Consider the following 18,846-nt stretch of genomic DNA (forward strand, 5'->3'; position numbering starts at 1 on the left):
GTAATTTTGAAGACCTAATTGGATTAGAATCATGGCTGTGTATTTGACAGTATCAGTATTATTAAATCTGTTAATGTATAATGTCTTGCTTTCCTTAGCTCAGAAGCATTTGTCCTGATACACATACTATATTATTTCTTTACATATTCTATTTCTGTCTGCTTGGCAATAGTCTTTTTTAAAATTTGCAATTGTAAAATGTCTTAGAATGTAAGATAATTGTATGATTTAAGAGGAGACAAATTCTGAATTTGTCAGTTTTCAGGTACTTTGTTGAGCAGCTACTTAATTCTTCTTGATCATCCAAAGAGGTTATTGAGTGAGTTATTAAAAAAATTATATATAAATATAAATCTTGGAATGGTTTAAATGGTAAGAGAAAATTTATAGTATATTTCACATATTTATAGCATGTAGAATCCATATTTCTAGAAAGATTTCTTTGTATTCTAGTTCTGTTTATCTAACTGCGTTCTAAATATTTCCACTTAGATGTCTCCAGGCACTTAACAATACAAGGGTAATGATCTTCTCTCTCAGACCTGGTTCTCAGTAAATGGAACCAGTAACCATTTGGTTGCACAAGACAGAAATCTAGGATGTGTCCCAGTACTGTTTTTTTCCACCTTATCTGCCTCCCTCTAGTACTTATTTCGTTGCTCAAGGATCCTCTCCTCAGGAGGTCTTCTCTTACTTACCTTGCCCAGTATAAGTTAGGTTTCTCTTTACAGGTGCTCAAGGTAACTAAATTGTTTTTTATTGCTCTTATTTTATAATTATGCATTCATTAGTATGGTTCTTTGATTAGTCTTTCTTCCCCACACTATAGTAAGTGTCATGAGAGCCTGGGTAGCCAGTGCCTGGCACAAACTAGGTGCTCAGTAAAGATTTGTTGAATGAATAGAGAAGTATTATTCACTCCTTTCTGATGTTTGTCAATAGTTAATTTCTTTTCCCCTTAAGGAATAAGCAGCAAGGCTCTTTCTCATCCAGCAACCTAATTACTTGACATTAATGTGCTGATTTGGTTTTCACTATTATCTCCAGTCACAGTGCATGATATTCAAGTTTCATTTTCCAAGTTGTGAATACAGATTACTTTGTTTGGTTACTCTTTATCTATTTGTGTATTTCGGTGAATTATTTTGTTTTGGATTCTGTTTTGCCTCTTATTTTGTAACATAGTTTATGCATTGAGGCCTGCTCTTGGTGTCTTTTGTTTAGTTTGGATCGTTCTATAGCTTATTCTAATACTCATTTGTTGAGAGGTATATTGAGCAAAGGTACACTTTTTTGGTAAGATGCATGCACAGCACCTACTTGCCCAGTGTTATTACAGTGGCATCTTTGTCTCTGAAAACACTGGTATGAAAAGAAAAACAGAGATGTTTAAGCCTTGGAAGCTACAGTCTGGTTACTCATTTGGCATGTATTTCTTTCAAGGGATGAATTTTACTTTGGAGTACTGATAAAATGTTTTGATAGTGGGATTAGCTAAGCCTTTTAGATGAATTATTAAATAATCCTGAATCATTATCACAGACAAAAATCAAGAAGCAAGAAAAACTAGTTAAGCAACTGGTACATATAAACAAGTTGTCAAATCTTTTTCGTCAGTGCTATTTGTTCTCTGTAGAAATATTGGAAACTGGGAAATATAGTCAAGTGTTTGGAGGAATTCGAAGTCTTTCTTTACACTGGTGACAATATTTCTCTTGATTTTAAATTAGGGCCCTTCCTTACCTGTTGTGGGATGACTAGGAAAATGAAAATCTTGTTCTTTATCAGTATCTGAGTGTCCTGAGCCTGAAAAATATGCATGGATGCTTCCTTCCAGGGCCACCACTGCTTGCCCTCTTCACTCTGGATTGTAGCTGGGGAAGTAGTTAACAGTAGGCCTGGTCTGTCACTGTGTTCTACTCAGTTCTGATCTTACTCTTCTCCCATCTTATTTTCTTTCCCTAGTGTATTATTTATGTTGCACACACTCACATAGGCACCAGAAATGTTTTTTTGTCTCACTGTAAGGATTCTCCTGTCTTCCATGAGAGGGGAATGAAGCAGTTCAGGAAGTTGGAGATTCTAGATTCTTAGGACAACTGTCTGAGAAACTTAACTCTAGCTATATAAAAATTTCTTTCGCTGCTCCTACAGTTTTTGTTAAAGGCAGTACTGCCCTCTGGTGTCCAGAGTCCAATTCCAACGCATAGCTTCTCAGCTAAATTGCTTCTTTTTAAAAAAACTCTTATAGTTAGTCCTTAGAACTTCTTAGAAAAATAAGTAACAATTATTTAAGACTAGGTTTAGTTTATTTGCTGGCTTGAAGTCCATTGGATCAGGTAACTTGGGGTCATACTAGAGTCATCTATATAATAATACCTCTTATCTGATAGGTAATGTCCAAGATTTAAAAAAGAATATATTACTTTCCTCTGTTTATAAGGAAAGTGTTCTCAGTTCTCATTTAAAAAATATGATACATTGGATCATTGCCAGCTTTTAAAAAGCTAAATCATTATTCTCCTTCTTTCACTTTTGTAACTGATGTGTCATTTTTCATTTCATTCTGGATATAAATCGTAATTTCTTTTGCCTGTGTTTTTTCTTCACAAGCACGCCTTTCATATAATGATAGAGGTAAGATGCATTGATGTTTGTTTTATGGTTGTGGCACTTTTTGTGGATACATACTAAACATTTTGTTCTTAGATTTTTTGTTGTTGTTGTTGCTTTATTGTCCATCCTCTATAGTTTATAAATTTATGTTGTAGTTTTTTTTCCACTTCTAGTATTAAAAACATGATTGGCTTGTCATAGTAATAGTTTTGGGTTTTAAAGAATTGTTACCAGTGTTTATACTTATCTAAGGTGAAATGTAGAAACACAACTGTTTTAGTTGACTAGAAGTTAACACCTAATGGCTAGATTTTTAGCCTTACAAACCTTGTATTGCTTAATTTTTATAGTATGTCATTACCTTAAATGTCAGCATGTGCTCATTTTTAACAGATGCTGACTTTCTGGTCAAATCCATTATCTTTTAATGTGAAATCTGTATTTTCAGGTAGTTTCTTTCATCTTTGGCATCTTTAGCAAATGGACTGGCTAGAGAAGTATAACTTGATCTTTTGCTGTCTGGAAGTTTAAGGCTTTATTTAGATTAGAATTCACCTTTCATATGGAGAACTCAGAATAAGTAAAATGATCACAGACTGCTTTACAGCTCTTCACGTCTAATCTTTTATCCACTGTTGGTTATGGTAATGATACTGGGTAGTGGTGCTGGGGTGGGGGGCACTTTTTCCAGCTATTGTCACTTGTCGCTTCTCAACATGTCTTCTGATGCCATAATTTTCACATACAAGTGGGTAAAGAAGAGATGTAATCAGAGCCATGTTCTAATGAATATCTTTTTAACTGTGCAAAATAGCATGGGTGCTGGAAGAGAGCTGGAACTTAGGGAAAGTTTTCAGGAACTCTGTAGTCCTTATAGTTACCCCTCCAGAAGTGGTTTTTCTCTGTAGCAGGGCAAAGCCATGTTTTATGGATAATATCAGAATGTTGTTGTCATTATGAAGTTTAAGTCTGAATTTGTCTCCCCAGGTTCTCATATATTTTAAGGGTATAAATCTTTATTCCTAGAATCAAGTATGAGGTTTTTTTGGGTAAATTAGTATAATGCTGTTAATAAACAGAAAATAATTTCTAATATTCTTAGATTATAGGATAAGTAAAAGCTAGATATGAGGGAAGTGGTTAAAACTTCTTTTAGATGTAAGCTGTTAAATGGAAGAACTGAGAAGTATGAATTAGAAGAATAGTCCAATAACATTTTATTAGAAAAGTAAAAAGATATACTGACTGGTAGTATAGATTTTATAGAGTTGTAATCTGTTACAGAGTTCTCATTTTTGAACGTAACCTTTCTAAGAATTGTAGAATTATCATTTCTAAAAGTTTTGACATTTTGTAGGAGTGTGCTTTTGTAGATCTTCTTACCCTTTGAAAATGGGCCTGTGTTCTCCTAAATTTAAGCTTTTTACTTATAAGTAATTTTGACAAAGCATATTTTCAGGTTGTTAATATATAATGCTGACTATAATGGGAATTTCATTAGGAGAGTGATCTAAGATTTCTTACTGAAATAACGGTAGCTTACAAACTTTGTAAACAGAGTCTTGGAAACTTATGGGAACTTTTAAGTTTACGCATTTGGAAAACATTCAGTGATTTTTTTTTTTTTTAATTCTAAACATAGGCATTGGAAATTTTTGTTTCCTAAAATTAAGGTTAATATTATATTAAAGTCTTATTTTGGGTATTTTTTTTTAAACATCTTTATTGGAGTATAATTGCTTTACAGTGGTGTGTTAGTTTCTGCTTTATAACAACATGAATCAGCTACAGTAGCCAGGACATGGAAGCAATCTTAAGTGTCCATCGACAGATGAATGGATAAAGAAGATGTGGCACATATATACAATGGAATATAAATGAAATTGAGTTATTTGTAGTGAGGTGGATGTACCTAGAGTCTGTCATACAGAGTAAAGTCTTATTTTGAACTGCTGACATATTCTTAATTTGAGGTGTGGATTAAGTCATCTAAATCCTATTTTATAGACTGAATCATATCCATATGGTTGGTACTCTTTAGAATAGAGAATGGATAATGTGTATGTTATCTAAAGAGACATTATCAGTCAATTTATTAAAAATTTTAGTGTTTACATATAGTGCTATATTACTCTTTACCTGGTTATTTTCCCTCTTCAGCTTTCAACCCTTATCTGCATACTTTAATTTTTGTCATCCCTGCTTTGAAAACTCAACTTTTCTAACTTATCTCTAAAGGAGGGGGAATCATTGACTTTAACCTTATAGTTATTTAAAGTTTTTCAAAGTGAACTTTGTTTAGTTAGCACAATTATTCTTTTATGCAGTTATCCAATAATTCTTGAACTTAGAGCACTGAGTGGTTTTCTTTGCCTCTAGAAGAGTGGTTTCAACTTGTTCCCTCCTGTCTCCACATTCACATAAGTCATGTACTACGATCAGTGGGGTCTCTTATTGCAGATATATATGATCAGTCAAGGAATGAGGGAGGGAGGATTCAGTTCTGGTAAAACTTCTCCAGAGCGTCTTGTGTCCCCTCCCACTGAGAATCATAATTTGAGAGGCCATACTTCTATAAGATGTACATCTGACTTTCTTGTCACTCTGTTAAACTAAAATAATCTTTAGCTCTACTAACCTTTCATGTTTTGAATGTGTGAAGGAAAAGCAACTTTTGCAGACATTTAAAAAATAAATATCTGATGTTAAAATGGGTCACAGGAAGTCTTCTGGTTTATCATACTGTTTTAAAATAGGAATTCTCAAACCATTTTAGAAAGATTGTCGACTTTAGAAGAAGAAATTACATTATTTTTTCTCTTTAATACTTTGCAATGTTTCTATTGCTGAGGGTCTTTCTAATATAGATGCCAACTTTTAAAAAATCTTGAGTGGCATCCAGGGGCTGAATAATGCCTAAAGGGAGCACTTACTGTCCTGAGGCATTAGAAGAGGAGGTTTTTGTTTGTTTGTTTGTTTGTTTTAAGGAAGGAGAGTAAAGGCAGAGAGACATGCATTGATAAAGGGGCGACATACAATCTCCAAGTGTCTTAGGTGCCACCCAGTGTCATAAAGTCTGTTGCCACAGAAATTTTAGTTCTTGCTAACAATACTCATTACACAGGCCTTCAAACATGTTACTACTTTCCTCTGGAAGCTTTCCAAAAGGCTTTTTACCTCTTGCTTTAGTTGCAGATATTTAACTAATACAATGTTTTCAGCGAAGGGTAGCCACTCTACTTTGTATAGGAGGATTCCCTGGTGATGCTGTACTCCTATTTATATATTATAGTTGCTCCATTTAAAAAATTAACTATAGCAGTATACTTCTCTTTCATTTTCCATACCTTCTCATCTAATATGATGACCACTTATTTTCTGAATTATTTGTACTTTCTTTGCCCATGAGTCCCAGAATACTAATAATATCTGAGATCAATTCTGGGAAGTAATTATAAGCAAAGGGATAAATTGTTACCGGGTGGAAAAGTTAGAATGAATGGAGCAGTTTGGTTATAGCAACACTAACTTAACATATTCCTTTTATGTGCTTTGTATTTGAAATACCTATTTGTAATGTGTTTGAGAATAGCTGTGTGGGTATTTCTGATATTAATGAAGAAAGATTTAAACACTCACTGGGGAAAGTAATGGATTTTGAGGAGTGGTTTCTTTGAGACATAGCCATAATTTGCTGTATCTGGCACTTTTCAAATCCTTATCCTATAAGGAATAATCAACTGGATGAAATTAAAATACCATTAGTAATATCCTGAAGGTCACAGAAAAATCTTAGGAGAATTAGTGAGACTGGATCAAAAACATTTTAGATCTTTTCTCCTGATTGCTATATATATATATATATATATATATATATATATATATATATATATATATATATATATATATATATATATGTAGCAGTAGGAATGTTATTGTGAAAACTCTTAATTCAAGTTTCTTGCTTTTTGATCACTATAGATAATTAGTAATGCTTGAGAATTCAGTTTTGGCAAGATTGAAGTTAATGTCATTTGTATGTGTCTACCGTTTCTGTCAATCTATTTCTCAGTATACTGATATTTAGAAGCGAGATGTGTCATGTGCTGCTCTTTAGATAATATTATTATTGTTTATCTGTAGGACCCAGGACCACCCCCTCCTTCTCCATTACTAGGTTTGAAGCCACTGCAGTTACTAGAAGTGAAAGCAAGGGGAAGATTTGGTTGTGTGTGGAAAGCCCAGTTACTCAATGAATATGTGGCTGTGAAAATATTTCCAATACAGGTATGTTTATTGCAGTTTTCTAGTCTGCATATATTTTTTAAAAGATGCAACTGGCTAGGTCATTGGAACTCAGAAACAGTCTGAAAACACAAGCCGTATGTTTCATGGTGGTTCTTTGTGATACTGGGGGAAGTGGTTAGCCCTTTTATGTCTGCCTTCTCATCTGAGAAATTAATGGTACAACAGTCATGTTTGTTTAGAGTGGTGGAATTACAATACATAAGCATATAGGAGATTTTTTGCCAGTAAAAATTCTACAGAAATGCAAAGTGAAGATGAGGATTCTAATTAAAAAATATAATTCATTGTCTGAGTGGTTAACTTTTTTTTTTTTTTTTTTTTTTTTGCGGTACGCGGGCCTGTCACTGCTGTGGCCTCTCCCGTTGCGGAGCACAGGCCCCGGATGCACAGGTTCAGTGGCCATGGCTCACGGGCCCAGCTGCTCCGCGGCATGTGGGATCTTCCTGGACCGGGGCACGAACCCGTGTCCCCTGCGTCGGCAGGTGGACTCTCAACCACTGTGCCACCAGGGAAGCCCTGAGTGGTTAACTTTTAATGTCCCATTGACATTATCAGAAAAAGCAAACAGAATATTGAAAGAGTAGTGTGCTTTGTTTTAGAATCGCTGTTTGGAGATATATTACCAGGCTGGTTCATTTTTGTTCTACTTTGAGTATTGGTGTAATCATTTCAGATTTTGTTTGGTGAATTTTCAGAGGCATTGAGTCAAGACTCCAAATAATTGGTTTACTGTTGACTTGTTTTTCTATTAAAGGGGGCCAACCTTATAAAACCCTGGTCTCATGCACCTCTGAGATCTTTAGTTTTGCTCCGTTGGTGGTATAGATCTATGATAATTCCTTTGTTCCTGTTTTCTGCTTATACACACCTGTGGCTAATGCTGTGCATGGTATTGCGATCCTGGCTGGGTTTTTTGATGCAGGCTTCACCCCTGCACCTGTATAGTAGATCTTCCTTATACCAAAATTATTCAATTTCTTTGTCTTAATATACCTAGATTTTTGCCCTCTTACCTCCTTGAAAGTCTATTCCTTAGAGTCTGTGAAGAAGTTTATTACTTTTTTTTGGTAGAGTCTGTGAAGAAGTTTATTACTTTTTTTTTTTTTTTATTATTACTGTTAACTGTAGTTTAGTTCTCAAAAGAAAAGTCTTTTGGGCCAAGGTTCACAAAGAAGATCAGGGTTCTTATTTCATGTGAGGAAGCTTAAAAATTAGAGAAGCGCATTTGGATGCTATTAACGTCAGAGTAACAACAAGAACAGTAGCTAACATTTTACTGAATGGTTCTGTTGTGTCAGATAGAGGTACTTTACATATGTGAGTACTCACTAATATGTATTATTACCCATACATATAATATAACACACAATATATGTATAATACAACGACCCTATGGGGCAACCACTACAGTCCTTGTTTTGCTGATCAGGAAGCTGAATGATTATGTAACATGCCAAAGGTTCTTAGATAGCTTGGATCCAGAGGGTTCCTAACCGTTATGCTGTGGTGCCTCCCACTTTCGTTATTCTCCCATTGTGAAAAGAAACTAATCCTTTATAAGTAGACATGTAAGAGGTATGGATCACTTGCAGGCACAAGTGAATCTGTGGTGTTTCAAATTATTGTATTGCATATTTATACCCCATTGCTCTCTTATTGACTCTGCAGGGTATTCTAAACATTTTGTTAAGAAGGTTTGACATGCTGTTAGTGTTTGAAAAAAATTTGTTTTCTATTTAGATGAAGTCATTCTCCCTGAATTTCATCTCTCAGAGAGATTATTCTTAATAGTAACACAGGTAACTTCACACCGTGATAAAATTACACTGTAGTACTAACTTGTATGTGGAATGTGTTGCCATTGTTAGGATTCAGAAGTGCAGTATTTCTGATCAACTTCTATGTTTGCAAATTACAAACACAAAAAAGTATGTTTGAAGGAATGGGGCAGGGCAGGCATTTGGTATGTAACTGTTACCTGTTGTCAAAGTTTTCTTTTATTAAAAAACAGGACAAAACAAAACGAAAGAATCTCTTAATACTTAGCCTTTAAAAAAAATTGCCTTAGAACTTACTTGAGTAATCTCTTAGATATGGTTTATTTGCCTGTGTTCTTTGCATTCTTACTATTCTTTTTAACTCTAGGACAAACAGTCATGGCAGAATGAATATGAAGTCTATAGTTTGCCTGGAATGAAGCATGAGAACATATTACAGTTCATTGGTGCAGAAAAACGAGGTACCAGTGTTGATGTGGATCTTTGGCTAATCACAGCATTTCATGAAAAGGTAAAACTACTTTCCATTTTAACTCAGTGAAGTCAGGGTTGGCTTACTTCCTAATGTTGGCTACAAAGCCCTCACTTATTTTTCTGGGAACAGTGTGTTATTATAGTTGGTTAATATTTATAAATAAAAACCTGCTTTAAAAATGATTTATTTAATAGAAGAACAAAGGTGACAACTTTTTCACCTAACCCTCTACTTACATAATACCAGTCTTTTGTCCCTGATTTCTTGTGCTGCAATTATACTTCTCTTACAAATAATTATTTTAGTATAGCCAAGCTTAGGAATTTTCATTTGCCATTTACTGTCCACTTTTATTACATGAGACATTTTTTCAGCTTGAATTTTCTTTCTTAAAATTCTTTAATCGATGTCACTTAGTGACAAAACTAGGGTCAGGAAATTTATCTGATCTTTGATCAGTCACTGATTTGTAGGGTAATTACCACCAAAACACACTTGCTATTTTTCATCAATTTTTCTGCTTTCAGAGTTAGTATGAAAGTATACATTAATGGAGTAGGAAATTGTGATCTTCTTGGCAATCAGTTTCATCACTGTCAGAAAAAAGTGGCTGTTTTAATTCCCTTAATTCTTGACTAAAAGGTTGGCAGTAATCTCTAGAGGAAGATTCTTTAGGTTAGTTGTTGTTCATATGTTTTAATTTTTGTTCTCCTAGTCCTATTTATAACATCTCTATAGTCAGTATATTTTAACTTTTAAAATATTTTCTAGAACTTTAGATTTTCAGTAATCTTATTTTTTCTTTTTTTTGTTAATTTTGCCTTCTCAATGGGAAATTGACCGACTGTGCTTGTAGCAAACCTTTAAAGATTAGTGGTATTCCTTTCAAATGTTTATTAATGTGAAACTTGAACCCTTCCAGAAAGATTGCGTTTTGGATATTATTCACTGACAGGAAAACTATGTTGCCTTCCATGACCTCTTAAAAGTAAAAAGGAAAGTCTCCATATACATACGGCTTTTGTCAAGAACATAAGTTGTTTTTTTTCCCCCTTCCTTTAGGGTTCACTATCAGACTTTCTTAAGGCTAATGTGGTCTCTTGGAATGAATTGTGTCATATTGCAGAAACCATGGCTAGAGGATTGGCATATTTACATGAGGATATACCTGGCCTAAAAGATGGCCACAAACCCGCCATATCTCACAGGTAGAGCTAAATTTATATTATTTTACCCAATAATTCAGTATTTATTATTTAAACTTTCAATCCCCTGGGCAAAATTTATTTTTCCCCTAGTTACCTAATCATGCTATAGGAGGCATTGATTTTCACTTGTTTTTCAAATTAGCTTTGAGATTGGCCAGGAAGTATTTTGGATAATGTATATATTAACATCATTGTCAAAGGTTAATTATTGACTTATGTTTCAATTTGTCTCATTTCCGAAAACATAGTTAAGAAAAAGTGTATTTTCTTTGTCTCAAAGGAGAAATCTGTTTAACCTCAAAACATGATTTACTTCAAAGATGATTATAAATAGGTATAAGGGGATGTAATTAAGGAGAGATTCTGAGTATCTTTTTTGCTTGTGTTTTGAATGACCATGTGATCATTACCTAAGTTGAGGTGGAAGGAGGTATTATTTGAATAATTGGGTTTACTAAATTTTCTTTTTCAGTGGAGAAATAGTACTTGGACCCAACAATTGTCATATCCTTAAAAGGGAAACCGTTAGTTCCCTTAAACATGGGATTCAGTTTGCCATTGTGTATTTAACTTCCTTGAACATGGGGTCAATCTGTCATCTTATATTCAGTTTAAAGATGGATGTTTTAAATTACCTGATTCATTTAACAAATACTTAGTTGAGTGCCATCAGGTGGTGTCTTAGGTTGCTGGAGGCATTACTTTTATTCCAATTCTAATGTAGATTCTGATTTTGAAAACCTTAAATGACTTCTACCTCAGAAATAGCTTCCCTTCTCACCTTCCTACATAGTCTAACCCCGTCTTCCTGGATTTTTGCTCACCTCACCTAGTCCTATAGGGAACTAATCCTTTGGAACCCCCAAAGGTTATTATAAGTAGGGTCCCTAAAAATCGTTTGAGTCTAAAACTGATTTTTGTAGCATTTGTGGTTGTCTATCTATGCGTCCTCTGTCTCACACTTTGTGTCTGCACACATACATTTACCGTTGCTCATGGTACTGGTGTGTTTACTGGGGTAAACAAGCTTACTGAGCTTACTGGGGTATAGTAAGCCCTAGGATGAGCTAGTTGAGGCTAATGTGTAGAGGAAGACATCTGATTGCCTTAAAATGGTTACTCTTTTTGGAACACCAGGATCCAGCTGGAGCAGTGTATGTTTATGGTGAAAAATTTCTCTTACACATTCGTAGAGATGCTTTTGTACAGCCAAGTTGGTGAATGTAATAAGAACCATTAAAATAAGGGACCGTTTTAAAATGTAGGCCTGTGTCAATAGGCAAAAAGCTCCAATTCAGCTTTAACTGAAAATTCTTTCATTTTGGTTTTTAAATTTCAGTGTCAATGAGAGTTTCTAACTATAAACTCTGAAATATGCTTATTATCTTAAAAAAACAACAATTTTATGATTGGTAGTTAGGAGTGACATAGATAACATGTAGGCTGGACAGTACTTTTGGAATGGCAGCTCTTTATAAAACTGCTTTATGGAGAGAATTCCTTCTTATTGTCCATGTAATGGATACGACTGGTCACTGTACTCTTGTGCTTCAAGCTATCTGGAGACTTTACTTAAACTTTTTGTCCCTCTGCCCTTTTCTGTATTTCATACTTTGAAATAACTATTTTTTTAAAAGCATACATAGTCTCTCTTCCTACTTACAGTCAAAAAATTTAAAAGATAACTTGTTTAAACTGAATTTGAATACTTTATCTTTCTATTTGCAAGGGACATCAAAAGTAAAAATGTGCTGTTGAAAAACAATCTGACAGCTTGCATTGCTGACTTTGGGTTGGCGTTAAAGTTTGAGGCTGGCAAGTCTGCAGGTGATACCCATGGACAGGTAAGGATGATAACTGTAAACTGTAAGAAAAAATAATCTTGTCCCATATTTTCTTAGATGGCATCTGGGATCAGTTGGTCTAAAATTATTGTGCTGGTTCTTAAATTGGTATCTAATATAAAAATGACTCTCAGGCTTCCCTGGTGGCACAGTGGTTGAGAGTCTGCCTGCCGATGCAGGGGACACGGGTTCGTGCCCCGGTCCGGGAAGATCCCACATGCCGCGGAGCGGCTGGGCCCGTGAGCCATGGCCGCTGAGCCTGCGCGGCCAGAGCCTGTGCTCCGCAACGGGAGAGGCCACAACAGTGAGAGAGGCCCGCGTACTGCAGAAAAAAAAAAAAAAAAAAAAAAAAGACTCTCTTAAGAGTAATACGTTAAATTTGCTGAGGAAGATATTTTCATATGGTGATGAAGGACTGTTAGGACCTCAGGTGGTTTAGATCAAGGAATTCATAAAACAATTTAGATGTCATAGGATTCTATTTTTAAAACTAATCAAAGAAGAATCCAACACATTTTAATAAGCCTCATTCTTCTAGGGAGTTCTTAATATTAACTCACTAGTTTTAACTTGTTAATTCTTTCACTATCTTAAGAGGAATGGAAGAATAATCAGTCACTATTCATGTTATAATGTACTAAGATCTAGTGCCTGTTTTTCCAGACAGCAATGATAGTTTCTTGCTTCTTGGTCTCTATTGCTTCTTTAATTCTTTAATCAACTTTATAGCTTTTCTCTGAATTCTCTCCAGAGTTCAGAGCACTTCTAAGGCCCTGAGCAAGGAGTTTAATTTTACTAACCAAGGTCTGCACAGAGACTTCAGCAATGGGAGCCTTTAAGGAAGCCAAAGAGGAAAAGAACATTATCCATACATTTTATTCTCAGAAACTGAGGCTCTAGGAAAGGTGTTTTCAAACTAGTTTGACCTGAAAGGTGATATTTCCTTACAAAGCCAAATGATTTTGCACAATCATTACTTCATCTTTCAAATCAGGCAAATTATTTGATCATCTGCTTCTCAGCTTTCTTTTTGCCCAGTGTGTCCTACTGACCTCCAAGAACATAGCACAACAAATTTTGGCAACATTGACTAATGACTTAAGAATTTAGTCAGCAGTCATAGTTCTAGAAAAGTTGACAACATATGTATTTGGGGAAGGAAGGCAGTTTTGCGGAGAATGTACTGAGATGGGAGATTGTGCAGGAAGCCTAGGACCAGGCTTCTGAGCTGATTGTCTGATTACCTTAAGACTAAATTTGGGGAAGAGTTTAATCCTTTGGTACCTTATAAACCTCCCCCCTTTTTAAGAAAAGAATTTGGGGATTCATTCATATCTTTTTTTTTCAAGTTTTTTTTAATAGATCTCTATTGGAGTATAATTGCTTCACAATACTGTGTTAGTGTCTGTCGTACAACAAAGCGAATCAGCCATGTGCATACACATGTCCTCATACCCACTACCTCTTGAGCCTCCCTCCCACCCTCCCTATCCCACCCCTCTAGGTCATCGCAAAGCACCGAACTAATCTCCCTTCATTCATATCTTTTAATGCCCTCATGATTGGCTTACATGATGAGGGTAAAAATAACTAATAATACATAATAATTACATATATATATAATAATGAATAATACATCACTGATTCCTTGACTTTAGATTTCATGGACCAGAAAGTTTCAAAATGCTTGTTATTGCATATTTTATATATTGCAAAGAACACTGGGAAAAAAATAACAATTTTCTCTAATATCATCATCAATTTATAAAAGAGAGGACATTTTATACTAAAAAGGAAGATGTCATCATTTCATAAGAAAAGAAGTACTTTGGAAGGCATAACATTTATCTTCAGGAGAAAAGTAGATTTTGGGGAAAAGCTTACTTACAGTACAATTAAAATAGTTATTTAAAGTAGCAAAAAAGGCAAAGCTACCTTTTTACCCTTTCTTTAAAGTGTTCTCCTTATTAAATGAATTAAAAACTTCGGGTTTTTGAACTTCAGTGTCTTAGTGATCTATCCTTGTTTTTTCTTAAACATCTCTTTATATGTATATTTGCAGATAATTGCCCAACTTCTAGTCTATAGATCATAGTCACGTCACTTATGGAGCTTTTGGAAATACCAGTATCTGGGCCGCTCCCTAGACCTATTAAACTCAAATGGATTAATCTAACCACCTGTCTCACAGAAATTAAGTGTTCATATATGAATCTTGTCAAGCACCAACCAAAGTTAGCTGTGCTAGCTTAGTAACCATACTAAGTAACCATACTACTTAGTCTTACATTACTAAGAAATACCAGATTGTTAGGGACAGATATCAATAAAGAATTTAAGACAGAATTCATGAAGAAACAAATACATAGATTTTGTGGAAACAGAACTTTAAAAAGTTTATCCATCCTGTACTTGGCTAATTCATTTTATGTTTATTAGGGTTTTTTTTTTTCGTACAGAGAAACTCTCAAAAGGAGTATTTTTTTAAAAAAGATACATTTCAAACAATGTACAGTTAAAAAGTATACAGCCTTTTTTCTCTGTTCCATCCTCTCTCCACAAATAACCATTGTTCAGTTTCTTGTGATTACTTCCAGAAGGGGGAAAAAGTCAAAGCCTAGACCAGCATGTCTGTTGATATATCTGTTAAGTGTATCCAGAAGGGATCTTAGTATATATACTGCTTTGTTCTTTGCTGTTTTCATCTTACAGTATTTTTGGAAATCTTTCCATATTTGTCCTTATAGATTTACCTCATGTTTTTTTTAAGAGCTGCATAGTACTCTTACTTATTTAAGCAGTCCCTACTGATGGTTGCATCCACTGTTTACAGGGTCTTGGCTGTTGTATTACTTGAAATGGAATAAAATTCTGGTAGTCATAATTTAGTTATCTAATACTAGAGCACACTTGGTTTTGATTCTCTTTACAAAATCATAAAATGTTAGTTCACAAAGTTAGTAAGTGCTGCTTGCTTTCAACATCTTTTTCAGGTTGGTACCCGAAGGTATATGGCTCCAGAGGTATTAGAGGGTGCTATAAACTTCCAAAGGGATGCATTTTTGAGGATAGATATGTACGCCATGGGATTAGTCCTGTGGGAACTGGCTTCTCGCTGTACTGCTGCAGATGGTAAGGGAACATATATTTTTTTAAAAGACATATACATATATATGTATACCTGTACCTACTACACGTGTATGAAAAGGGTTGATTACTCTCAAAGGTAATATTTTAAAGTACAGTTTTTTAAAAATAGACTCCAAGAAAAATTGGAGGCAGGGGATGGGGAGGGCAGGAGAGGAAAGGTACTGATACGTATTGATCCATTACCATTGCCAGATGTTTTGCTGGGCACTTTACATACCTTTAGCTTATTTCCTAAAACAACTTTGGAGGTAATTATCACCTCAGTTGTGAGGAATTTGATGCTCAAATTTTAAGTAGAAATTAAATAGCTTGTCTGTTTTAGTTGCAGAGTGATAAGTGGTGAAATCAAGATTTGAAACTCTGATCCAGATTCAGGGAGAGGGCTGCTACTTTGGTAAGATCACGAGGGTCCTGAGACACCTAAGAGTTAAAGTCAACTCTTGGGTGAGAGGAGGTGCACATAGACTCGGGGGATTTTGCCTCCCAGGATACTCAGGCTGTCTGTTCAGCCCTCCTGTGATGGATTGAATTACCATTCTATCCTCCATGACCCAGAACTGAGTGTGTGTTACAGCACAAGTTAGATTCTGCCTCCTTAAAGCTTTGTTAAGTCTGATCTGATGTAGACATTATTGTGAACATAAGTTACATTCCCTAGCACATCACCTTGGTTCTAAGGGATTCCTAGTCCTTGTTCTTGAAGTCCTTTTCAAGTCCTAAAAATATTTACATTGATTGACTCATTGTAAACCTGCATATTATGTTCCTAGTGTGACAGAATTATAGCGTTGTAGGTATTCTGTCTTTAGTGCTCCTCAGAAGGTCTCTACTCTCTCCAATTATACTACACTTTTTTGGATATGAGAATATAAGGCAAATTTCCTATTAAACTCCCAAACCAAGTAAATTAGTTTGATCTTTTAAAACTTTAATTTATAAAAGTTATAACCATCTTAATCTATGTTTATAAGAATATTTTCTGAGCACTGTAATAGTTTCTCAGTGTAGAACAGACTACCTCTGGTATATGAAACTTGATTTGGGATACTCTGCTTTTAAAGGGAATTTAGTGGAAAGTGCTCAGGAATGGACAGCCATTCATTCTTCCAAAATTGGCGTGGGAATGGATCCAGAACCTAAGAAAGGTTGAAGCAATTTGGATATAATTTTAGCTTAGAAGTCTATAGGAAGAAGAGTAAGCTGTTCAGTGTGTTTTGGCTCAAAGTGGAAGAAAAAATGCATTTATTGCGTGCATTTATGGAGGCACAAGTAGGTTAGATGGCAGATGTTACAGGAAAATATATTTCTTCAGAATTTCATTAACATGAACTCTCCAAAGCAAGCCAATTGGATGTAGTGTTATAGGGGATACACAAGTAATATACAGTTTAGTTAAGGTGATAAAATGTATCCTGGACAGTTAACTCCAGAGTAAGGTAAGTATGAATTGTCTACATAGGCAAATGTTTTTGGATGAATGTTAATACCTGAGAAATTTTAAGGGAGTGTTATGGGAGCTTAGAGGTGTGAGGACTTGCTTTGTTGGTGGGGAGGAGAGGTTATCAGGGAAGTTTTTATGGAAAAATAGGATAAGGATAGATGCTTACATTTCTTAAATGCCCTGCATGTGCTATGAAATACTCAATTTCAGAGTCAGGCATTTCTGATTCAAGTCAGAAATTGAAGCAGAGGGGACAGTATGAACACTGCTAACGTAAGTGCTTTTCAATTTTTTAGATGGCTAATTGTTGATGGTTCAGTTCAGTGATTCTCAAACTTTTAACGTGCAAACCAAACTCCTGGGAATCTTGTTAAAATTCAGATTTTGACTCGGTAGTATTTACATTTCTTACAAAAGCTACCCCATCAGTGCCAGTGCTGGACCTGTGGACCACACTTTGAGTAGCAAGGGTTAAATAGACACCTTAGAATGTCAGTACTCTAAGTGATTGGAAATGCTTCAGCAGAGACTGACTATCCAGCCATCAAGGATTCTTATATTTAGACAGGGTTGAGTTAGGTGGCCTCCTTCTTGATCAGCTGTTTATAACTTATATTCTATGCAGGAGTATTTGGTGTGTTTTGAGAACTTATACAAGATTTATGTCTATATACAGACACATCTGGTCACTGAAATTGCTCATTAGCGACCAATTTCTGTCAACGGGAGACAGTTTAGTGATTGAAAGCACAGACTTTAGAGTCACTGAGGTGGATTCAAATTCCAACTCTATCACTTAACAGCTGTATGCCCTTGTGCAGATGATGGAACTTTTTCTTGAGCTTCTTATCTGTAAAATAGGGTAATGCCACCTTCACTCTGTGAAGATAAAATGGAAGTAAATAATATAAAGTTCCTGGGTAGCATAAGTGCTCATCAATTATTAGTTATTACGAACTCCTAACTGAATTTCCATATTTGCGTAGGCCTAAGAAAGGAACATGTAGAATAAATCTTGCTTGTCTGTGAAGGCACATTCTGATTTGTTGGGAACCCTTTTTGTAGAGTACATTTGTGATTTTTAAAAAAACAATATCTGGCAGCTCCTGTGAGGGCAGAGAAGAGGTGTGATTCTGGGGTACGTAATTCCTCATGTGGAGTGTGTAGGGGGTTTGGGCATGTCAGAATAAAAATGGTTATAGCAGACCGAACCCAAAATCTTCAGAGATGAAAGCATTACTGTTTACAGTCTGATCTGAATTGCAAGAGGAGTGGGTACCTTAAAGAGCTATTATGTCCTTAATATGCAGAGATCCATGGTTCCCTGTGTGCTATATACAAACAGAGATAGGCATTCCTTATACAACAGGTAATAAAGCTCCTTTCACAGTCCTTAGCAGAGTTACATGCCAAATTACAGACTTTCTGATTTCCTCTAAAGTTTGTGTCACACTGCGGTATAAGTACAGTTGAGGGTTTGTTTCTCTCCCGTCACTATAGCATATGACAGTTGGGGAAAGGTGATTCAGAGTGTGTTTAGAAAGGTTTTTCCAGTTTGGAAGTTAGGAAGATTTGAATTAAAATGATTTTTCCCCTTTTTTTACATTTCAGGACCTGTAGATGAATACATGTTGCCATTTGAGGAGGAAATTGGCCAGCATCCCTCTCTTGAAGACATGCAGGAAGTTGTTGTGCATAAAAAAAAGAGGCCTGTTCTAAGAGATTATTGGCAGAAACATGCTGTAAGTTATATAGTTAGCTTTGCACTTGAATTTCCAATAAAAAATGTTTTTCAGAGGAATGATTGATATCTCTGCACATTTCTCTTTTTTTCTGAGGTGGTGGTCTTCATACAGGATATTCTGAACTAGAGTTCTAGAAACAACAGAATTAAGGCTATGTTCACTGGTGAGGAAGATGGTGAGGTCAGAGCCTTGGGGCACTCAGCTCTGTGGTCTTTCTTGTGCAGATGAGTGTGCCCCCCGTTTGGAGATCTTCCCGGGGGAGGAGTACTTGGCTCTGAGCC

General features: G+C 35.4%; 1 protein-coding gene across 2 annotated transcripts in view; it reads left to right on the plus strand.

Annotated features, from left to right (window-relative positions):
• Window positions 1-18,846, plus strand: part of ACVR2A (activin A receptor type 2A) — an 88,748-nt gene that overhangs the window by 63,369 nt on the left and 6,533 nt on the right. For both annotated transcript variants that reach the window (XM_082841318.1, XM_082841319.1), the window contains exons 5-10: window positions 6,760-6,903; window positions 9,070-9,213; window positions 10,240-10,385; window positions 12,115-12,229; window positions 15,223-15,361; window positions 18,432-18,562. In XM_082841318.1, coding sequence (XP_082697444.1) covers window positions 6,760-6,903; window positions 9,070-9,213; window positions 10,240-10,385; window positions 12,115-12,229; window positions 15,223-15,361; window positions 18,432-18,562 — 819 coding nt within the window. The remainder of the gene's footprint in view (window positions 1-6,759; window positions 6,904-9,069; window positions 9,214-10,239; window positions 10,386-12,114; window positions 12,230-15,222; window positions 15,362-18,431; window positions 18,563-18,846) is intronic.

Source organism: Leucopleurus acutus (genome assembly GCF_964270905.1).
Source record: "Leucopleurus acutus genome assembly, chromosome: 6".
NCBI lineage: Eukaryota > Metazoa > Chordata > Mammalia > Artiodactyla > Delphinidae > Leucopleurus > Leucopleurus acutus.